Source organism: Andrena cerasifolii, chromosome 3 (genome assembly GCF_050908995.1).
Source record: "Andrena cerasifolii isolate SP2316 chromosome 3, iyAndCera1_principal, whole genome shotgun sequence".
NCBI lineage: Eukaryota > Metazoa > Arthropoda > Insecta > Hymenoptera > Andrenidae > Andrena > Andrena cerasifolii.
Window position 1 is genome coordinate 17,525,787 of NC_135120.1, and position 24,362 is coordinate 17,550,148.

Here is a 24,362-nt window from a genome sequence, read left to right on the forward strand (position 1 = left end):
ATTTAAAATTAAGGTAGATCGAACAGAGATTAGTCGAAAACTAAACTGGAACTGAATTGAAAATGAACAGACGAAAAAGCTACGACTCTCTATATTCAAACGCTGCTATCTAAGCAAAGTTTGGAAGCGCGAACAAATTATATATACAATAATTGTAGAAAATTGAATGCTCTTTTAATATTATTTCAACAATATTTCGATAAGGCTTACCATTTTTTAGAAATTCTTTAAATCCCAACCACTGATGAATCCGATTGCAATAAACTTTTTCAGGGATTATTTTCTTATGAAATGGAAGCATTCTAGGGTATGAGAGCAAAGAAATACGAGAAAAGAAATATCAAGATGTATAAAGAAGAGCCGCCCCAATGTAGCACGTATCTGTATCTGGAATAAATCACTTTTCCCTAGCCCCCAGCGTGTCATTGGCAGCGGCTCCAAACGGGTGTTTCAATAGGATAATCCAACTTAACAGTATCCGCGAGATCTTACGTAATGGAAGTGTCTTCCGCCGCCAGTAACCGATTTCCAATAGCTCTATAGCCGCAATTAAATCTGTCAGCCTTTGCATAATTGAGGCTCGCGCTAAAAACCCCTCAAGACCTTTTTATTGATCCCTCTGTCCGATATAACGGTCTCGATGACCTGAAGCACTCGTCTTCTGCCCCCCAGGAGTCTATAATTGTCGACTCAGACCTCCGAGATATTCCAACATTCCGCAAAAAAAGCGACTTCAATAAAAGATTCCTCCAGGTTAGGAGCTGAAATTGGTCTCATCATTGGAGTTCGAGATTCCATGGAAGCAATATATCGCATCAAGAGACACGGTGCTGTCTCGCGCCAAGTACACGCACAGTGCGAGACACATAGTGTCTATATTACGCCACGAGCCGCTATCAAGAACCCTTCGATTATAGAACCTCAATAATGGTTGATCCGATTAGATTTTGAATGGTCTTAATGGATAGCTTGGGTTTGATTTACGTGAGAAAAGTGTCTTCGTTTTGTTCCTACGTGCCTTATGAGCTGAGATCTTTCAATGCGAAGTTCCAATCTGCCGAATTTTATGTTTTAAAAGTATTTTGAACATAGTATTTATTGGTATTGAAATACCTATTTGTATAAAATAAAAATATATCTGCTTAATATTATTCAATACATTTTTTGTTTGTATAAATAGCCATCGTTATAATTGGCGCAATTTTTGTATATCGTTAGTTTTGTAAAGTTAAATATAGCACATTAATAAATTCACGACAGTTTCTTTTCGTTCGTCTGCACGCGCGTATATACTTGGCGCACTTTTTTGTACCTTTTTTTTTTCAAAAAAGGTATTTTTGTGGAGATTAAGATATCACTTGACAAAGGCTGTCGAGTGAAGAACGGTTTGAGGATCCAATACACAGATTAAAGAGGATAGATATCTCACCCCTTTCCCGGCCCGCTATAACACCGTGACCTGTTCAGGGCTAGGCTCAGGGGAGCCCAGCAGGCCTTGCCTTTGACGCGGGGACATCCTCCGCTGCTACAGGGCACGTACACACAGGAATCGATACCCGAGCAACAACCTGCGAGAACAGGGAACCGATGGAAAACCCTCCCGCAGCAAATTCACGAGGATCCATCACAAAGGAGGTGTTTTTGCACCAGTTCGTCAATGCCATTTAGTCTCGTTCATCCTCGCCCGGTCTTCCATCTTCGTCTCTTCAGGTTCAGCCGGAATCTTGCTTAAAAACTGACGCCTACATCTCCGTCTCGATTATTCCCGTGGCGCTCAATTATTCGAAATTGTCCCCGAGTCTCCGAGATGATTAATGCCCAACCTGGCGGGGAATTCTTATCTGCGACTTGCACTCCCATTTTAATTCCGCGAACGTCTCTTGCTCAGGCTCGAGTCTCGCGCGGTTCCCGCGGCGGGCTATTCTCGACTACCGTCAGAATTCTTGTCTGGCAAATTGCAGCACTTTAACTCTCGATCAGCCGCGGCTTTCATCGAGCTTCTGGCGAACGCTGGAAGCCTGTGAGCGGGCAACCTGATCCATGTCTAGGAGTCAGCCGCTAAACTGCACACCCTAACTTCGTCGCGTTATCTTGACTGTTTCATGGGCGATGGTTAGCGTACGGTATCAATATTCAAGGCTGGAGCAAGGTGGAGCCCAGCCCCGGACCCCACTTCCCATGAGGGCCCAGTTCTAAGCCTTCCACTTATGTATGTAAAAAAAGTAATTGAAATAAATTTTGTTTATTCCTTCCTTCTTGAAGTAATTAGCAACCGCACTAAAAGTTTATTTTAAAATATCTTTCCGATACTTTTCTTTTAATATTATTTATTTGTAAATCATTATTTCTCATTATAATTAAATGTCATTTAATTTCATCTGGATTCAATTTTAATTTTTGTAGATGTACGTATTTTATGGTACACATGTTTTATTACGATTTTTTACACCCTCTCACCGCTTTTCAAGCAACTGACAGCATCGCCAGGCATTCTGGCAGGTTTGGGACTTCCTTGGAAGGCGCGCGTAAAGCGAGGCAGGCATCGCGCACCGTGGGGCTAGCCACTCGAAATTAAAGGGTGGAACCACGGGGAGGAGGGGGCGCTGCTTGCATTCCTGTTGCGATCATGGGGCGCCAAGCGAATTTCACTCGAATATTTACACCCTTTTGATCGTTTACGGGGCGAGTCTGCGGGCCGAAAGAAAATATCCTCCTCTTTTCGGGGTAATTGAAGTGGGTGGCGTGGCTGCTTCTACCGCGGAAAGGATCACTGCATTACTGCTGGAGAACCTACTTCGGATGACGAATTTTCTGCCACTTTATTAACGCCGGAGTAGTGAAGATCGATTGGGAAGGGGGGAAAGGACGGCGTTGCACAGCGTGACAAACAATTTTTATAAACTTTTAGGAGGTTAAAGCTAAGGTATTGTAGAATAATGGAAAGACATTGAAAAACTATGATAAACAAGTTTCGACCTGGAAATTCTATGCGAAAGTTGACATTTCCGAAGAAAATTGTGGTTTTTCCATTCTAATGCGTGGTTGAAGTTTTTCCTTCACTTGTTATACATCATTTCCTACAGATTTTGACGCGCTGAATTCAAATCTGAAGCGCAGAAAATTTCTAACCCTTTAGGATCTTTTGCCATAGATTTTTAATATCAAATCTTGTTTTTCATACTCTTTCAATATTTTTCCCTTATTCCGCAACATCTTAGCTTTAACCCCTGAAAAGATTTATCCCTCTATCTTACTTCTAACAAAAGTTCTACGCTTCTGATACTAGAAAGTGCAGTTTGTCTGACTGTGCGTCGCCTCTGGACCCGCAAATATTCGAATATTAAGGCAGCGGGCAGAAGAAGGCGGCTTATGAAAAATACGCGCAGAGTGGATCCTGCTTTCATCCACCTTCTTGAATCGCTGGAGCAGGGAAGATCCGAGCAACGGCTCGAAATATTAAATTGCAGCCGAGAGTGACCAGTAGCGCAGCGTGACGCGAGGTCTCGCATTCTGCGACGGAGGAAGAAGCATGCTCGCGACGTAGGTATTTGTCCGAGGGAGTCCGGCACGCTTCGGTACACGCGATTCCTTTTATCGCGTCAAACTTTTCCCTCCGGAAACAATGAATAGCTAAGCAGCGAAGGAGAAAGGGAGGGCAGGGTTGCGGCTTCGGCTCGTCCACTGATATCGATTGCGCCCTGCCAAAGGGGCTACCGATTCAAAAGGTTCAGAGGAAGAAATATCGAGGCGACGACGGCGGTGATCCGCGTTTCCAAGCCGGCGTCGATTTCCCGCTCGAGTTTCCGACGCAATTACAGGCGGCGCGGCCGTTGAAAGCGGAGGAAGAAAAATTAGAGGAGAAAGGCGCGGGATGGCGGCGGTAATAAGCAAACGGTTTCGTGCCAGATAATGAGACTAATGTGACCAGCTGGCAGGGAAAAAAATTTCCTGTTTCGTGACTCGCGCGTTCCGTTTACCTTCCGAATTAGACCAACTCTGGCCGAGCGTTTACACCTAATTGGCAATGAAAACATACCCGGTGCAAAAGTCTGATGCGCCTTGCCACGTCACGCTTCCCAGTTACGATATTCTTTGCTAATCCGCGGAGATTTAAGTCTGTCTCCTAATTTCAACCGATCCCATCAAGTTCTAGTAGTTTGCAAGATATTCGACCAAACGTGTTTCTCACACTCCACTGTCAGGACTGTTTTCACTCTAGTGATGCGCGATATTTATCGATTACTAGTGGATATCGATATTTGCATGTCGATACTTCGATATTTTTTTATCGATATTTCAAACACTAATAATTGCAGGTAACTTTGCTCAAAATATCGGTTATAGTTATTGCACCTTCTTTCGTCGTAATTTTCAAATTACTGCGTCTAACAAGGGAAGATCTCGAACCCGAAAATTCAAAAAATTCTGAAACTTTGTGAATATGTAGGGGATTTCCTTAGCCCCTAAAAATTCGGCTATTTTTCGATTTTGCGTTATAACTCGGGAACTGTAAGAGATAAAGAAAAAGTTTCAAGACAAAAGTTACTTCTTTTAATTAGATCTATCATTTGGTAAAAAATTATTTAACAGCTCCCGAGTTATCACACAAAATTGGTAAATAACCGAATTTTCAGGGGTCAATTACACCCCATTAGAGTGAATTTGGGCAGCAAACAAAAATTGCGTCGTAATCAGGAGAAAATTCCCTACATATTCACGAAGATTCCTGAGGTCTACTCGTCGCGGCGGCTGGCCGCGATTCACCGTCGAGATCCGCCGCCGCGACGGATCGCGTCTAAGAAATCCTACCCTTACTGATGAGTCCAGCGTCCCCAATCAGGCCCGGCACGAAACACAGGCTCCTTTTCTTTTCTCCTTTAAAATCCCACCCTTCACTCCCCTCTCTAAAACCCCGACAACAGAGATGCAGAACAATTTTCTAAGAACTGATATTGAAATGCAATTGACGTCGAGCTGGTTCCCTTTGAAGCACCGTATACAAGCCTGTCTTCCGAATATATTCGTTACTCACTGGCTGCAATTTCGTCATAGCGCAGTGGAGTCCCGTTAAAAGGAGCCGGCTGGCGTGCAATAAACCTCTCGGATCGATGTCGCGCTACCTTCTTCACGGGTAAAATACGGAAGCAATATGCGCGGAATTTAACGTCGGCGCGTTCCTCGATCGGATGCAATTCTTCGAGGCGCCGCAAGGCAATCGACGACGCTCAACGATCAACCTCGCCGGGTTTCGAGCCCCAAAGACGCTGGGTCTTTCGTTCATTCAGATCGATTAGCAGACACGATTCCTTACCACGAAAAATTTCATTCCAGTGGCGAGCGGGTCGCTGGCTTTCGAATTTAACATGGAGCTCCATCACGCGCCGGTTTTATTGCCCAATTCCACCGTGTTTCATCCTCGCTTGATTGCTGGCGTCTTCAAATTAAATCACGCGTTTCCGCCGAAAAACTGCCTTCATGGGGTATACGGGTGAACCGTCCATGGGTCACCGAACTATAAAATACAGAAGTAAAGCTCGCAGAACTGTAGGAGTTCTGAAATCTTCAGATATGGAAATGTACCTCGGTAACTTAAAGAAATTTATCTGTATAAGAGTAGTGAATATCGAGAGCATAATCCTGACTCTCCTACGAATCTGAATAAAGTTTATCTTCAACGTAATGCGTCTGCCGAAAGTTACAAGGGATTGAAATAGTGCCGCATACATCAACAAACGATTTTCTTTCTTTCCCCAATAATGTAGGCTCTTCCCTCTGAAAGGCGCGCAAGGTATTTCTGCTATGACTTTCGCTAGGGGTGGCTCGACTATGCCGTCGCGCGTCGCACGAACAACTTCAATCAACCCAGAGATAAGGAAAGCGGGAGTCTGGGATTCTATAGTGTTTTTGTGCATACAGCTCGCAAGGTTTCGCGTGACCCGCTCCGTGATCTTAAAAGGTATCAGCTCGCAGCGCCTTCGACTTTGCACCTTGCACAAACGAAACCTTTCATCTCGTCTGGAAGCAGTGGAGCAGGGAAAGGGAGGCTCTCGCGAATTTTGTCGTCTGATCTGACACAGCCGTTGCAACCCGGGCGACAACGCGTCCCGAAATAATCAGGGAAAAAGGAGCCTCTGTCTTAGCTGCATGTTAATGGAATTACCGAAGTTCATGAATGAGCCTCCGCGGCGCTCGCTCCGGAGCTTGCATTATTAACTGCCGCGTAAATTAGTCGCGGTATTCTACACAATTTCGCGGCATTGTACACACCCTGCCTGTATTATACGCTTCGACCCAGCCGTCTAGCTCCATTGTCTCGGGCTCGCTACTTAGATTTCATCGTAACAGAGAGCAAAGGCGATTAAACTGTTCCACCGTCGCCGGGCGGAAAGAAGTCGAGGAATCGCGAGGGGCAGCCTCTGCTCCCGGCATAATTTCTCCGCCGCGCGCGAGAGATCGAGATTTATATCGGGGTGAATTGCGTCGCTGCGAAGATTCCGCCATTCCCATTCGCCTGTCGGGGCAAATATTTGACGGTGGACGCGCGACCAATCTTCGCCGTCTGCTCTTCGGCAAACAATTCTCTATTACAACAAAATTGCAGTTTAAAGTTCTCGGCTACTACAGAGAGATTTCGATGAACGAGGATTATCCGCCGTTCGAGTCGTTCGATTCTCTTGCCCCAAGATACACCGAACTTTCTTGTCGAACATGACAGAGATTGCGGTTCGTAAGTATGCAATACATTTCGACTTGTTCGTAGCCAAGGAAACTAGTGCTTCGACTTGCGAGTCGGAAGCCACGGTGTTTCCTTCAATTTTGCAGTAATTTTGTAGGGTTTGTCGGTTGTTAAAAACCGTTTTTTTTTAATAAATGTGTAAAATTTAGATAAATAAATAATTATTTAAATTAGTAAATAAATAAAAATTCGCAAATCGGTTTTTAAATTTAAAAACCGGTTTTAGAAACTAGAATTAATAGGTAAAATTTAATTCATTATTTAACTGAAAACGTTGACATTTTGACTTGAAAGCTCCTCGGCCACAAGAATATCGTAGCAAAATTTTACTGTAAAATTAATCTTCATGAGTTCATATTTCCAGAAGAAAAATACTAAATGAGGTAAAGATGTAAAATCTATATTTTGCACGAATTTTAGTTATTTTAGTTTCATTTCAATTGACTTTGGTTTTGTAAGTATATTTTTGTCATTCCATAAATATTAAATAATCTGAAAAATTTTAAAATGCGTATAGATATTTTTTACTGTTTTAATTATTTTCGTAAAAAATCGAAATCCGTATTTTTTGGAATACTGGAGTTCGAAAACCGGGTTTTTAGGAATACTAAAATTCGAAAATCTTTTTTTTTGAGGGGAGGGGGGATTACTAGAATTCGAAAACCGGTTTTATTTGGAATACCTACTGGAATTCGAAAACCATTTTTTTTTCAAAAGTCGGGTTTTTTATAAGCCCTATCAGTAACCCTTGACTCAATGCTAGTTTAACGTTTAAGTGAAAGGAAAGTGAGTCTTACCAGTCGAAGAAGTTCCAGAGGCACGTGAACATGGTGGTGGCGGGTCTTGCACATTGAACAAAACTCGGGACACACGTCGATTCACTCGCGGCGATTTTTCACGCGACTCCGCAGTGTCGTTCGTTACATTTCCCTGCTCAGACGCGCGTTTAAAAATTTCGTCCCAGTTTTTCGCGTGACATTTTTATTGTACGCACGACACACTGTGTCCTCAGTGGTTTGGAACTCTGCCATTGCGTTCCTACGCGTCTCACGGTTGCAGTGAGATGGTTAATCGTTTCATTAAGCTCGATTATGGCAGCCTTTTAATCGCCCGAAAATAATATTGCCCCGCCGTTGTTTCGCCACTACCGAGCTGCGTTAGGAACTCTGAAAATGCAAAGCGGAATGCAAACGACACGCTAGTGGATCCCCGAATCAGTTCTATTGCAACTTTCTATTCAAACGTTTCGAAGCAGCTCTGGGTGGACGCGACGTTTCCCGCTGAAAATTAGAGCTAGCATCCACCGACAAAGAATCGCAGTCTAGGACCATTTCTGTACAGCGGAGGAAATTGCTTTGTCAGGATGTTGCTGTCCACGTGAAAATGAAATCCCCGCGGTGTCTGTTTTCCTGTTGCGCAAAGAAATACCAGCGGACCCTTTGAAAATTGGAATATTTCATTTAAGAAGTTGAAGATTGCTCGTAGAGGAGCGAAATAGTAAATACCATCCGCGATATTCAAAGTTCTCAACAGTTTTCGGGTATCGAAACAGAATATTACTTTTTCTTCGATATTATCGCCGTTCTCGTCGTTGATACATAAGCTTATTGGCGATGGACGTAGACACATTAACAAGCGAAGTGTTTATTAGAAAAAGAAGAAACATATTTTTGAGCACCTTTTATCGCCGTCTTATCGACGTTCTTATAGCAGCTATCGCAGCTCCAACATAAACATACCTACCCTTAAGGGGTATACCTAGTCAGGCGGCCGAAAAGAGGCGAGTATTTGTGAATTTTTTTTGAAGAAGCAGAAGAGTATATTTTTACAAAACTTTTTGCGCTTAAAAAAGCAACATTTAAAGAACATTCGGTAATTTTTTCGTAGAAAAATATTTACGTTTATAATAAAGTAACAACCGACATCCAAGAAGCATTTTTAAAAATTTGGTTTTGCGGTAGGCACTGTCATTCGGAACCAGATTATCTAAAATCAAAAAAACAAAAAAAGATTTCGTTAGTATATTTAATGTATCCTCAGGTTGACGGAGAGAATTTTCCGAAATATTAATTTAAAACAAAACGACGGCTATTTAAAGTTGAAATCCTGATTTTTTCGCGTGATTTTTGCACGAAAATTCAGGATTTCAACTTTAAATAGCCGCCATTTTGTTTTAAATTAATATTTCGGAAAATTCTCTCTGTCAACCTGAGGATACATTAATATACTAACGAAATCTTTTTTTGTTTTTTGATTTTAGATAATCTTTAAAAAATTTCATATCGTTCAACGAGGGCTTTTTTTTATTCCGATTCCCCGCTTATTATTTATAAAGAAAAAAGGGGGCTCTTAGAAAAATGTAACTTTACCTTTGATCTCTCACCATTTCTATATTTTTCACAATTTTCAAAATCCGCCCCGTTTGACGATAGCTATTGACCTACTTTATAAGAAGATTTTATTGTTTTTGATTTCAGACACGACATACAGCTGTTTTCAGGCCCACCGTTTAGCCGTCTAAAATCGGGAGACTTTCGGATATGTATGCATAACTTCCGAAAAACAATAGCTTTTTAACTGAAACTTTTTTTTTTAAGTAGTTCATAATACTATGCAAAGCTAGTAAAAAAACGGGAAATCTTCATCGAGGCGTTGACTTGTAAAAAAATCCACAAAACGTACACATTTTCCGAGGGTTCAAACGGGTGTACCCCCTTAACCAGCCGCATCGGGACGACGATGCCCGAATCAACTGTTCGTTAAACGAAGTACAAACGTGCGTCCAGCCTTTTTTTTTTCTCCCTCGGAAAGCCTGGCAATTTGTCAACTAATTCGAACGCGGAATTGCAAATTAGCCTCCGCCTGGAAATATCGGCCTTCCCTCGACGGAATATGTAATCTCATGCTAACGTAAACAGACGGAAGAAAATTGCATACGCAATTTCGTAGTCTCCGGTCTCTTTATTAGCTTTCCACGGCTCCGCGCTACATTTTCGCGACAGAACGCGAAGCCTGGCCCGTCCAAGAGAGAAAAAAAGAAGAAGCTCCACTAGCGAATTCATCGCTATACTCGCGAGTCGCCGTTCGTCGGCGCGTCAACGATTTAAATTCTCACGAATCGGTAGAGAATTCGGGACCTCCCTGTCACGATCCAACAATCTCCCACCGAGAAATATAGATGGAAGCTAGAAGCTATCAGACGAAGAGGAGTAAAGTCATTCCAGCAAATTCGAAGTCTATCGAAAATGCATTTCCCCGGATCACCCAGCAGGACGTGTGCCCCGGGGAGAAACGATCCTCGAGCAGCTGTTACGTTTCACCGCCGATTCCAACAGCGTGCGCGAAAATCTGCAACCCTCGAGCACCATGGGCGACGCGCGTCCATATGTTCGCGACAATGCGGGAGGCTTAGGATACAGAAGACAATGGAGAACAGACCAGGGATCGACAAGGTCAGTGGTGTAAAGCCAACATTTCGCGCCACCTCTTTTTAATTCACGGGCGACGGAGGACGCGTTCTCCGATTAGCATTTACTTCTGTGCTCAGGGTTCGTTCAACGATGTCATTCCGGGGCGGCGCTGGGGGGGTGGCAGCGAGGGAAAGTGGAAGGGAGAGGGGGGAGCAGGGTGAATAGAAAGCAGGGGAGCAAGAGGGTGGCTGCGATGGGACCGATTCAATATTTGCGAAGCCCGGATGAAGTACTGGCGCGGGAACAATGGGCGCCGAGAACGTTCGCTGACTCGGAGCAAGCCTCGCGACGCCTTTTATTTTCGATGTTTGCCAATTCTAATTGCGAGCCGCGGCGGTAATTTTTAAGCGGCCGGGTTCTCTCCGTCTATCCGACCGCTAGCATAAACATTCTTCCGTAACATTCTTTCGCCTTCGATCGTAGAGCAGCGCTTCTCAACTGGACAGATGGTCTGGCGGTGGATCGAGGTCGCCCCGGGTGAACGCACCCTTAACGATGTGCAAAGGGTTGGATACGATGTTCCTCGCGTTTGCAAGGAACGCAAATCTGAGATGGAGGACTGGAGACTCGGGGGCCGAGAAGAATTCCAGCGCTACCATGTTTCTCGGGAGAAGGAACACTATCAACACTTTCCGCGGGAATGGATCGAACGATTTGGAAAGCAGCTCGTATCGAGGGGAGGTTGAGACCGAGAAGACTTTCTCTCTCGAGCTGCTCGGGATCAAAATTATCGGGGAGAAACTTGGAGGATTCGCAAGATCAACCGAACCATCGAGACTTTCGGGGCTTCAAGGCCGTCGCGGCGTTTAGGGGCACAGGAATTCGGCGAAATTCCCAGATTAAAGAAGATTCCGAGTAATCTTGGAAGTTCCCCGTTGAAGGGGTCGAAGTTGACGAGATTAGCTATTTTCGCAGCCACCGATCACGAGTGACGAAAAAGGGATTTCTCGCTCCTCCTCCTTCGTGTACTTAACTACCGGTCTCTACATTTTTCACGAGCTGTCCGAATTAACTTCCTCTCGCTCGCCGGTCGCGCGTGAATATTTCAGCCCTTCATTTTCGCGATACGACACCCCTGAACTTGTCGAATCCTCGACGACGCCCTTGGCCTTTCCAGCCGCCCCTTGTTACACGTTTCGCGAGTACTCCTTGTCTCTTTCACGCGGAGGTCCTACCTTCGCTTCTTTTCAATACGCCCCTTCTGATCCAGCCACTTTTTCGATGACCTACTCCCGTTTTTCCTGCTGGCTGCGGAGCGCGGTTTCAGACTGAGATCCCACGACACTTCCCCAATTCCCTGCAGACACCGTGCATTCCTCCGATATGTAAACTCATCTAAAGTGTTTACCTTTGTATCGTGTTTACACAGAACACCCCGTTCCTACTCGCCACCCCTCTGCTCCTGTAACCAAGCCCGAAAAGCACCCGGTTTGTGTACACTTTCCTCCAGAAACTATCCACAACAATGTCCGAATTCCGACAACGTTGTTTGACAAATGTTGTGCTGCATTTCAATGCGCTCAAAGCCTTCCATACTCTCAAAGGATGCTCGGTTACCCCAACATTTCGATTTAACAAAAACTGTGCAGGCTCGTGGAGGACCCCGACAGAAGTATCAGACAATTTCTCGCCTGTGCCCGTCTTTGGTTTTTCAAGGTGAAAGCATCCCTCAAAGGCCAACGTGTGATTTCCTAATTTCCTGGATATCGCGAAGTAGATGGGTGTAACAAAATTATTGCAGTGAAAACTCAACGACTTTTTATGCTCTATAAGACTGCGTAATCAAATTGTTTAAACATTGTAGTGAAAATAGAAAATCGTTCGTCATTCCAAATCTTAAACAATTCGATTGCATAACTTTATAGAGCGCGAAAAGCCGACGAGCCCCCACTGTAATCATTTTTTTTATATCTATTATAGTTTTCAAAATATACAGGAAAGTAGGAAATCACACATCAACCTTTAACCCTTCGTTGACACACCTTTTTTTCGCTCAACTTTGACATACCTGGGTGGCTCACACCCAGAGCAATTTTTGAACGACTACCATTCTCATTCAAAGAATCCAATCGTTATGAAAAAAATCATGGGTCATTTTCGAGATCTCTAGAATATATTCCAATAGTTTTTTTTATTGCAATTTTATCGCAGTTTTTGTGGAAAAATTCTAGGTTACCATATATCCAGAGAAATCGAAGAAAATTTTCACAAAATTGTAATTTTTACAAACTTCAATATTAGAAGCTAAAAATCAACAGAGTTGTTGTTCATCTATAATATTTGAAGAAAAAAAATAGTTTATAAGTCGACTTTGGAGAAAAGATACTTATTTTGCATATAGAAAGTACAGAGCGTCAAAATCAGCTTATGGGTGGCTCACACCCAGAGTGTCAACGAATAATTAAGGTGTGCTTTCACCCCGAGGAACCGAAAACGGGCACAAACGAAAAATTGCACAAACCTGCGCAGTTTAAAAAAAAAACGGCATGTTTGGGTAACCGATCTTCCCTTGTCAGCCAGGTGTAAAAAAAGAGGCATCAGGAAACGGTACCTACGTACTTCTTCCGCGCGTGCCTCCACGATTCCTCTCAAGCATTCTTTTCCTCCGGTTCTGGGTACTACTTTTCAATCTATCCAACTTGCTACTTTTAATTCACTTTTCGAATAGAATGGTAAACACAGAAGCTTCCAAAGAGACAAGTGAAAACGTCCCATCGGACGTTTCTCCCCCGACCGTTCAAAACTTCGCTCTCCCGCTCGATTTCCCTATCTGCAGTGGCTGCGTGGAACATCGCGCCTCCAAAAAATCCAGGCCCCCGGTCACGTAGCCGCGAGATTCCGTTCATCGATTACACTCGTGACACGGAGACTTCAGAAGTGACAGGAAGACAAAACGATGCATCCGAACCGTCACGGTACCCCAATTTCGCGCAGAAAAAAAAAGAAGGAGAGAAGGGAAAATGTAATTGAACGTCGAAAGCGAGGGAGACGTGGGTCCGCGTGGAAAAAAAAAAGAAGACCGTCGCCAAGAGCGTTGGGAATAATTCTCGGACGAGCGAAAAGCAGAACAACGGTTTGTATTTGCGTTTATCCCCTATGGGGCACGCTTCCTGCATTGTTAAACCCCTTCTGCGGTGATGAGCTTTTTCACCCCTTTGCCATGGAAATTCGTTTTGGATCATACGGGCGAAAAAACCTGCGACTTTTTTCGCCTCTCGCAAGAACGTGCCCGGGGAGCCGGTTTTTACAGGTACGCTCGCTTTAAACGCAATTAATCGCCGTGAATCGGAGGAGAAATCGATGCAAACAATATTGTTTCCAACTCCCGCTCAGCTAGCCTTTTTGCAAGCTGTTTTTGAACGAGTCGATTACACTTGGCGCCCCTCGCGGACGGAAAAAAAGTACCCTCGCGATTGGGAGCGAGTCTTTTAACGGGAAATTAGAGTGGGTGGATTGTTCGATAATTCATGGAAGATTGGTATTTTTAACGTTCACTCGGAGGATCAACATCTGACACTGGAGCTGTACTGAATATTTCATCTAACCTCGCCACTGGTATTTTTATAACAGTCGGCTCGTAAGCCAGAGCTTGTGCAATGCTGTTCGACCAGAAAATATCAAATTCCGACAGCCAAGGTATTTTCAGAGAGCGCGCTGTTAGACGCTTTGAAACAGAGTGGCGTGAGACGGTGAAGGGGTTAAGAGTTTAACACGAATTATTACGATTAAATATGCCAGCTTTCGACTCCGCAAACATTATATAATAAGTAAGTATTCGTTATACGATCATCGCTTCGCCCCGCCAACTGGGGTGATGTGCAACGGAACAAAGTCGTCAAGCGTGAAAGGCGACACGAGTCGAAACAAGCCAACCCTGCGATAAAACAAGAGCGAGCATTCCGGTGGCGTCTTCGAAAGAAGCCGACGGCCTGGCCTTTAAAGAACGCAGCCTTAATGACAAATTAAATATTTTAGTTTTTCGTTTTACTCAAAAGAAAATATCTTTAACATATTAATGAGATTTTCCTGATGAAGATAAGACCAAACACGATGTGATTTGGATCATATCGAGTCACTTTCATATTCAACGTTCATTCTGTGTCATTCGCTCCCACTTTCTCTCACGCACTGTCCTTTTCTTCGGCTGCCGATTGAATCGACGGTAGGTGCTGCTTGAATAAACAAGCCAGCTCGAGCCGAAGTTCGTGGCCTCCTACACGTTGTGCGTTCGCGCCCGGCGGATGAACTCGTAACGAATATTTACTGTAAAAGGCCAGGGGAAAGGAGAGTGCCAGTTATTTACGTTGCTCGCGGTTCAACGATAATTCCTCAGCCTCGTCCCTGTCCCGACCCCCCGTTGCCCCTTTATTCCTTATCTTTCCGGCGACTAATTCCCGCTGAAAGCCGCCAGCGCAGGCTGATGACACGCGTCACTCGTGGCTGAATGCACAGAGCACGTCAGGCTGATATGGACATCCACGGGGCTGGCGGTGCACGGAGCCCGTGTGCAGCGTCCTATCGCGCGTCGAGGAGCGCGGCATTACGCCCTTCGAATTACCGAATCACCAAGGAGCGCTGTATTTCAGCCAGCGGCGCCGCGACCGCGCTTACGACCCTCGGCGAGGATCTCCGCTGCCTAGGAAAAATTGCACTAGGGTTCGGCTGGGTTTAATGGAAGCCGCGAGGCGAGATTGCTAGAGGAAATCGGATGAAAGCTTTTCCGATGACTCTTCGGGGCAACGGGATTCATTAGATTACGTTGCGCCGGCTTCCGGCGAGTTTTAATTAATCTCAGTCGCCGCGAAACTGGGCCGACTCTCGCTGGCGTCTCGCCGATACTCCGGCGATCCGAAAAATTCTCAAGGGGGATCGATATCAAGGGCACGGATCGGGCACGCGGCGAGCAAGTTGTAAATTGCCGGGTCTAATCAGCTCCTGGGGAAGTTTCGCGAGCGGTGGGGGAATGGGGAGCGAGGAGGAAAAAAGGAGAGGGAATATTTCCTCCGCCCTTTGCGACGGAAATTATCCTGCTATCGCTGGAAATTTAAGGCGCCCCGTATGTGGCAGCGAGGAGCGAGAATCGCAGGGGCTGCGACCAACTTGGGCTTCCTCGGCGCATTTCCTTTCGCAGCTGCACGACTCTTCTAGATTCGATGAGAGCGTACCTCGACTTCTGACAATTTCAAATAGCCGCTTCTTGGTGATTAAGAAATTCTCGGGGAAAGAGCGTTGGGTTCGGAAGGACATTTAGTATCGAATGCAAAGTGCAACAAATAATGGATCTGGAGAATGGGGAATTGAAGAGGCCTTGTAGAAAACACTGTAAGTGGCAAGAATTAAATTTTATACCACAGTATATTACCATTGGCGCGTAGAACATTTTCCGCTAAATTTTTCTGAATTTTCGCACTTAAGTACTTCCTACAACGACTCTTCAATTGATGTTTCTGGCGATTGATTGCAAGAAATCTTTCCCCGGTCCATTGGTATCTAAATTAAGTGATTCACCTTGGACACGAGATGAAAAGTTTCCTTCCTCGCAAACCCTTGCACCTCGACTTACCTAATTACGCTTGTAATGCAAGAATTCGTGTTGCTTTCTAAGAGAATTGTGGATAGCGATGACACCATCAAATTCTCATCTACGAAAGAAGGTGACGGAAGAGAAAGCTACTCGACAATTGTCAGCAGGAGGAAGAAAGTGGCCGCAACGATCGTGGAAGCGACCGATCGAACCAGGGAACGACAAGAAGTTCGTCGAATAGTCGAAAACTTTGTAATGGCGAGGCGCTGAACTTGCATACAAGAACGCGGGACACGTTCCCTGTAACTTTTACAATAAACCCTTATCGTCGAGGCTGAAAAATGCTCGTGGGCTTTCCTTCCTTCGGACTTTTTTAACTCAGCACGTACTGACGACATTTATTCTAAGGCAAAAGCGAGTTAACTTTCGGGGCGCTTTGTTAACAATAACCCTGCAGTATTAACTGTTCGCGAAGATCCAAGCTACCAGCTGCACGCAACGTAGAGCGCAATTATAATATTAAAACGGTGCGTGTCGTGTTTCCAATAGCAGAGAAGAAAAGGAAAGAAGAAGCAGGCAGGCCCTACAATTTACTCGTTACCCGTCGCGTTTGCCCTCAAAGCAGCAACTAATTATCCAAACAACGTGCTCGAGTTTCGTTAACGAGGGAGACAGAGCCGCGGTTTCCTTAATCGGGAGCATAAAGTGGAGAAAAGTGGAATCGCGGCGCAAAGGGACTCGTCCCTTTGTTCTGGTCGGAGCGCGAGGCGTCCCGTTAAAAAGTCAAGGTCTCCTCCACTCGTTCTAATTGCCTCGTCTGCCATTAGAAACGTCGACGACGGCGCGGCGTCGGGAGGCTAGACCAGATCGACGCTATCGCTCGGCTGGATCCCGTGCGTTTCTATCCGGTCGCGACCCCCTGGTTTTCGGGCCAAGGAGGGCGCGAAGACTGGCAATTTTCTCGCCGCGATAATGGCCCCGCGATAAGCTTCGACCTCGCGTGGCCATGCATTGTAGGTACATATTCCGCGGTGCTGTGCTTCGATTTTTCCACTCGCCAGCAACTCCTACCCGCGGAGAAATCACGTCTACCGATTTCAACATTCAGAGAGCTCCGAAACCTCGTGACGCACTTCCTGAGTCCACGATAACGTTTCGATTTTCAACCCTATTTCTCCATGGTTCTACGCTGCACAGTTTAAACCAAATTCCAACTTCAAAGGGTCAACGGATCCCCGCTGTCTGTTCGAGGAAATCTTCAAGCTTCGCTTTAAAAAAAAAATCCACTCTCCCCACTAACAAACCGCCACTCGCGACCGTGCGTATTTCGAGCGGTGTGTTTCTACGCGGACTTCGCGATAAGTAACCCCCCCGGTGAAAAAAACTACCCCTAACGAGCGGCGTTCCAGCGCGACACGTGAAAGTCGATGAGATACGGCGACGACGCCGCTTCGAGGCGCCGTTTATCCCTACAAGAATCACCCCCGAGGAAGGAGCGACTCGTGGAGGAGGTCGTTGCGCCGCGGCCAGCAGCCTACCGCCGCTAATTATCAAAAACAATCGATCAGACCGGCTGAATTGGAGCGGGCACGAGCGGCAATCGGGAAACTGTCGTTGCGTACCATCATCACTGTTCACCGCGGCGGAGAGAGACACTGTTTGTCGATCGGGCTGGTTCACGAGCTGTCCAAGGGACGATTCCGCGGTAAGGGGATGATCGAGGCTGTAGCACGAGGAAAGAGGAACGAGGAAACACACGGTACGCGGGCACTCGAGCCGGGGAAATTCGCGAGAGGGTGCAGGAGAAAGGCCCAGCCTGCTGGCCGACACGTAACGCGGCGACGGCACAACTGGCATGCGCCTTTTCCACCCTCATTTCACCCTGTCGGATTTCGACCCCTCGCGCCACCGCCGCCACCACCCCTGCGATACCACGCGTCTCTCTCGCCCCACCTCTGCCTCTATACCGGCGCATCATCCCCTCCACGGGGGGCTAAATTGTCGACGGCGCATTGTCCTTACGAGAGCCACCTTTCGAACAGACGATATTCGTGGTCGAATACTAGCGTCTACTGCCACACCAGGTCCGCGCTAGGCTCCTTCTGTCCCTTTGGCGGTTCATTGAAAAACGTTAGGCTGTCTCTGGGACGCTCGGTCGTGTTGCCCAGGGGCTTTTCTCTGCGAGGAAAAGAGAGGGGCAAAGGGTTTTGGTTGTTTTTAGGGGAAGGGTTTTGAAGGGTCTTCCTGATATGACAGCAGAAAAAATAATAATTTTTACGGAATTAAAGAAAGAAACAAGTATTGCAAGTTGGGAGCTTTATTCTATGACCTTTTAAGTCAGGTCTGGCATTCGGAAGGATATTCTTCTCTTCACGATGCTCCTATTCCGCTATAAATGCATATTTATAAGTACAAAAAAAATTTCATTGACTTAAAAGGTGATGGAATAAAGCTACAAACATGCAAAGTGATACGTGCAATGCTTGTTTCTTTTTTTAATTCCTGAGAAATTGAGTTTTTTAACCGTCACACTAGGAACACCCCTTAAGTGGAATTATTATCCTCGAGTTTGGGATACGTTTTGCAGTTTATTGCGCTTCTATGAAGTTTGGTTGTTAATTAACCATAAATGCCTAATCCTACTTTGCAGTAGCAAGTTACTATGTATTCATGATCGCTCGGCCTTTATCTTCGAGTTTCCTCTCTCCTGGAACTTCTAGCTGTAAGGACAGTGGGGGGATTAGAAGTTCTAATTGGTGGAAAAATCGGAAAAGTCTGATCCTGGATTTAGGAAGTGTCCATAAATGGGGATGGGGTGTAGTAGCTTGACGTGAACGACACAATCACTGTAATTTTGTCCGGGATAATATCACGTTCAGAGTAATAGATGTTCTTCTTCAGTGCTTATAACGTAAGAACAAGAAAATAAATTTATATGTCTCTGCTTTAATCAGAGACCGGAAATAACAGTTATTTTTTAAATTTTTTCGAAAAAAATCATTGAGAAAAAGTTAATTTTTATTTAAATGGAAGTCAATCTTCGTTAAATAGTACTGCATAAATTTTCCGAAAAATCAAGTGATTAAAAAAATATTAAGATTTATCTGTTTTGGTCACTAATAACTGTTATAGACGACGGAAATTGTTTTCGGTTACGAATAACCATTATCGATGACCAGAATTTTGTTTGGATACGAATAACCATTATCGATGACCAGATTTTTCTTTTTGGTTACGAATAACCGTTATTGTTGACGAGAATTTTTTTTGGTTACGGTATAACTATTGAACTGTAGAATATCTGGAATGCGAACTGTGGGAGCCGCGGCGCGCTGTAATTTATCAGAAGAGAATTTACACAAATTATTATTTGTAAAACTCAACACCGATTTTATGCCCTAAGTAGTTAATAAAATATATAATTATTACATATGTGTTTTTATCGATTAAAACATATGAATTCTATAATTCATTGTATATCGTTCATAAATACAAATTATTCGTAATAATATTAATAAAAATTGATGATGGCCTAGAGTGACCAAAATAAAACTCCCGCAATATATATATTACCGTCGTCTCGGCTTCGCCCGAGATATTAGCGTGATTGATTCATGTGTATTAGAATTATCTTTTAAGAAAATTAAGTATTTTGAAAAAAAGCTTAATTTCTTCAAATATTTCGGAAAAGATAAGATTCTCTCCAAATTTGGGAGATTTATTTTCCCTCCAGCAGAACACATACCAAGCGCCTCTTCGTTCCATGTTAATAACGCGTTTTTGAGACATGCTACATAGTCTATATCCGCCTTAGAGTAACTTGGAATAACGTGTTATACTTCGAGGAAGATCGATTCAATAGTTCTTGAGTTTTGCGTGAACATAAAAATCGTCTCTTTCTTTATATAATTCTATAGATATATCCATTATATCGTAACCAAAAAAAAAATTCCCGCAATATATATTGGTTACGCTGTAACCAAAACAAATTCTCGTCAACGATAATGGTTATTTGTAACCAAAAAAAAATTCTGGTCATCGATAATGGTTATTCGTAACCAAAATCGATATCCGTCATCGATAATGGTTATTCGTAACCAAAATCATTTAAACAAAAATATTAAATCTTATGCCATAACTTTTAAAATTTAGGTTATAACAGTTAGGGTCCCTGGCTTTAATATCTCGAGATTTGGAGGAATATATTCTAAAGTACTGTAAAGTAAACGGAAATCAAAGGAAATCTGCAGAACGCGTTCCCGATAATTTGATTCGATGTATCGAGTAAGTAGCTGGGCCTCTGCGACAAAGGAGGAGTCCGTGGATCAGAATTTTATAATGGAACCGTGTAGCACAAATTCCAGTACTTCGCAATAGCCTGCAATCTCGCCACTGTGACATCCATGTCGCGATGTATTTTAAGAAATTCCGACGAGGAACACGTCTGTGGGGAACGTATCCCAAGTACTTTTCCAGGTAAAAGAAAATACGGATCAAAGCACACATTGTCACGGGTACACGAAAAATCGGTAGTAAAACATTTGATCCACGAAAATCATTATATCCATACGCCGCGAGCTCTCGGTTTCCCAGCGCCAAAGGGATGAAGTTTGCCCGCGATAAATCTTGTCCCCCAGCTCGAGATTATAAAACTTTAACAACGTAAAGCAACTGAAAAGTTTCGACGTCGCGGCGAGAGTTGGCTGTCTCGCTGGGAGCACCTTAAAAATTAAGTACGGACGCGGCGAGCACTGTTCGCGCGCATTTCCCTGCTTGTCGACATCTCCTTGCTATCAATTAAAAACTACGAACCTTTCAGGCGCGCTAAATTAATTCAGGGACCACGGCGAAACGGAAAGTCGAGGATAGGCAAGAGGCACAATGCGGTCGGGGCGCTGTACATACATGAATATTTTTAACCAGAGAACGGTGAAACTTTTTTGCGAAGCAGTCGTTCTGTGTCCACCAGCGAGGAGTACGTTCGCGGCAACCTAAATTCAAATCCAGAATTCTTGCCTGGGTTCTGGTGGGTGAAAGGGAAGGCTGCAAACAGTCGCGATCCGCCACGTTACTCACAGCTCCCGGGCAAAAAAAAAAAAGAGGGAAGAACTAGTTTCGACGTTCTAGGCCTCCCCAAGCATCCTGCCATTCATCTAATCGCGAGAGTCGCAATTAGCGTTGCCACGATTATCCCCGTTGAATGAACGCCAACGCTACGTCCACTTTATTATCGTTATTCCCTCGCTGGGTGGAGGACGGCGCGAACGAGCTTTAAAGAAGACCTTCCGAGGCAAGACATCCATCCCCCTGCTGGGTTTCCGTTCATCCTCTTTCATCCTCCTTCACTCGATCGAGCCTCGTCACGAGGATGAACCGCTGGCCATGAATGAACAGCCGATGAAACGACTCACGCGCACGCACGCACCTACAGGTCTAACGATTGATAGAGATGTGGGTGGTAATCTACGCTGTTTACATTGTCCAGGTCAGCGCGTAGTGGAGCGTGTATCAACTACTTGGGCCACCACAGTCCGTAAAAGCCAAAGGAAACTTTGGTCGTTTTTAACAGCTTACGCGAAAACATTTTACGGGGAGCTCCCACGCGACCTAAATCTCGCGGAGTTCTTCTTCGGTCCGCAATAATTCCTACGTTATTTACCGAGAAAATACTGGAATTAACCTTGGCCCTCGAGCGGCTGCTGTGGATGCTCGACGTGTGTAACGAAAATCTGGATAAACAGTCGGAATATATGGGATCGGAACTCGGTCGGTTGAACGATCCTCGGTTCCTCGCGCATTAACCTACTAAAGCCCGGTGTCCTCGTTTTAAGACAGATCTGAAAGCTTCCTTTGCGACCACGTAGAATGTGCTTTGCCTACCAAACGCCTCGCCGCAGACAGAACTTCTCAAACGGCGGCACTGGCACTTGACGTATTAAACAGATATTCGTGGTAAGGAATATTTCCTCCGCGAGATATTACAGGAACGGAGAAAGCTTGCAGCGGCGTGGCCACGATAAGAATTCAGAGACCGTGGTTATAGACACAAAGTGTTTTCGAGAGGCATTGCGGGTCCTTCGGACCTCAAGAAGCGCATCTAAAATTCTTCTACGTAAAAGCAATGTCAAATAAGAGCCTGCGACCCTCGACTTCCACCTTCACAGAATAAGTAACAGGCTTGCCGCAAAATGACCAGCTCCCATGGCCAATTCTATTCACTCGCGATTTCACTAGTGCCGCGTTAATTCCCAGCGAAAAAGTTGGTCGAGACGCAAAGTTTGCAGCGCAAGCCCCGCCTGAATCCCCGATTCTCGATCCCCGATCGCGAGCTAAGTCGCTCAGCCTTCGTCAACGTCCGCGAACAGGGTCACCGGAGTGAAAACTAAGAAGCTTTTACATTTGGTCAGCTTCCAACTGCGATCATCCGTTCGCGGTCGAGTCACCCTGGCCTACTAAACACGTTCACTATTTATTATCGCGCGACCCGGTCCCCGCGGATTCTTTTCTGTTTCCTCCGTCACGGTCTCCTCGTCCCGCGACCCGAATACCGTCGTCCTGGTTCCCTCGAGCGCGGACAAAGCGACAGCGAAGACGCCTTTCGTCGGAGCAAGCCGAGCAGCGTCTGTCGCTCCAGACATCGATGGGACTTTTATTAGCCGATCGAGAAAACGGTCAGCCGATGGCGACGGCGAGCTTCCACGTGCCCGTGAGTCCCGACGCGCGATCCATGAATCATAGGCGAATTCGTACGGTGAAATATTACGGGAAGGGCAGACTCCAGGCTTGCGCCGCGGTAGCAGCCAGTATCGACAGAAGTCTCCGACTTCCGGGCGTTGAACTGCGTTCTACGGTATTCTACAGGGTGCTTCGTGACGCCTGGGGCCCGCTTCAAAGATGCTTCCAAAACTCCAAGGCCATTTAGCCACGACGCGGCGCCCGTGCGAGCCGAGCTGATCTACGGTTCCTGAATTTCCAGCACGATCCCAGTGGAGTGTAGCGCGATTTTTCTACGGATTTTCCAGCGATCGACAGGTCCTCTGTGCGCTCGAGAGCGATTTAGGGGATGCTAGGAGATCATCGCTGAGGGAACTTTTCGCGAGTTCTATGGTGATGGGATAGTACTTACATATTTAGTTACTAGGACAGATGCACATTCCCTGTTGCCAATTTCGCGGAATGGCGGTCCGAGTGGAAACACGGCCGCGCTACGCGAGTGGACTCTTACCTTACATTACCCGCAGGGCAAACACCGTCGGCAAATATTTCAGAAAACAGATGGGGCTCACCTGCAACAGAAGAGGGACAAAGAGACGGTGAACAAGCAGATCCATTCGGAAGGTAAATGCACGCTCGCGTATCGTTAATTACGCGGCACCCGAGTCAAGAATTCAGGAATGCGCGGGAAATTTCGCGGGACTGTGTAACTAGAGTACTGTGACGAGTGCAATTTATCCGGCAGCTTAGTCAGCACGCAAATTCACGACACCGGTATAGGGGTTGAAAGTTCTCGAGTGCAAAGAAGCTTGTCTCCTCGGTTGCTCGAGCAACGTTCCAAATTCACCGGGCAATTTTTTACTCGCCAATTCTGCCAGGATAGGATGCTGTTACGTCAGCAAAACCCTAACAATTTCGTGTGCATCTGGCGCAGTGTTTCGAACTTCTCTGCGCCTCGCTGTGGCGAGTGAAAAATCTACGACAAACTGGGCTTGATTTCAGCCAATCAACCCCCGCGGCCATTCGCTCCTAGCGAAAGGAAAGCGTATCTCTTTTGAAAAACTGTGGCAGCTATGCAGTTTGCCTGCTACGCTCTGTGATGGAGCACGTTCACACGTGCACACGTCGCCCGGCGAATAGCGAGACGGGTTCAGTTGCAACGGTAACGGAGAACGAATTCGTCCGATCGTTATTTTCGCGCGAAGCCTCGTTTCAATGAGAGCGACTTTCAGCGCGGGAACCGAAGCGCGCGTCGAGGCTTCTGTTATATTTGATTGTTCACCGACTTTTCAATCGGCCGAATATGTCGAGCGACGGATGGATTGTTCATTGTTTCTGTGGCTCTTTCCGGCCACAACGGGGAGGAATGCATTGATTTTCCTCGCCCCTCCAACAGGGGCGGGAAGTGTTACGATCTGGTGGGCTTCAGGAGACCTACCTAATTTCAAGCGGCTCGTTATTTCTGCTGCGTTTACGACTAGTTCCTTTCTTTACCCACAAACAATTATCATAGGTAGCTACGCTACGTTTTTGTGCCACTGTAGTGACTTTACCCTTTGGGAGCGCCACCAATGTGCCATTCGCACCATAGGCCGCTCCGAAACGCCGAATGCCTCCAATATAAATATTAGCAGCAACCAATTTTGTCGTAAGCAACCTGCCCGCAAGAAAATTCAATGTAACCGGACGTCGGTAGACAGAAGAAGCAACTTGCAGCGCGGAAGTAAAACCGAAAGTTGTGCAAGTCTGGTCGTAAGTGGAGAGTAAATCGCGAGCAAACGGTGCGCCGTTCATCGACGAGCGGAGAGGCAGCTCGTAACGAGCAACAACGACGACGTAAAGAGCCGCGTGTACGAGGATCGTAACTTCTCAGCCGACGCGGTGTCTGGCAATGATAAACGAGCCTTTACGCGCGGCG

The 24,362-nt window shown here is 45.6% G+C and overlaps 1 protein-coding gene across 9 annotated transcripts in view; it reads right to left on the reverse strand.

Moving 5' to 3' along the window:
* Window positions 1–24,362, reverse strand: part of LOC143366817 (uncharacterized) — a 200,748-nt gene that overhangs the window by 94,719 nt on the left and 81,667 nt on the right. Inside the window, exons 1-2 of one of the 9 annotated variants that reach the window (XM_076808213.1) lie at window positions 17,353–17,563; window positions 7,534–7,902 (exon numbers count right to left, since the gene is read on the reverse strand). The exons of the other annotated variants lie outside the window; for them this stretch is intronic. Coding sequence (XP_076664328.1) covers window positions 7,534–7,565 — 32 coding nt within the window. The 5' untranslated portion in view covers window positions 7,566–7,902; window positions 17,353–17,563. Of the gene's footprint in view, window positions 1–7,533; window positions 7,903–17,352; window positions 17,564–24,362 lie in introns of those variants that run through there. 9 annotated transcript variants of the gene reach the window in all.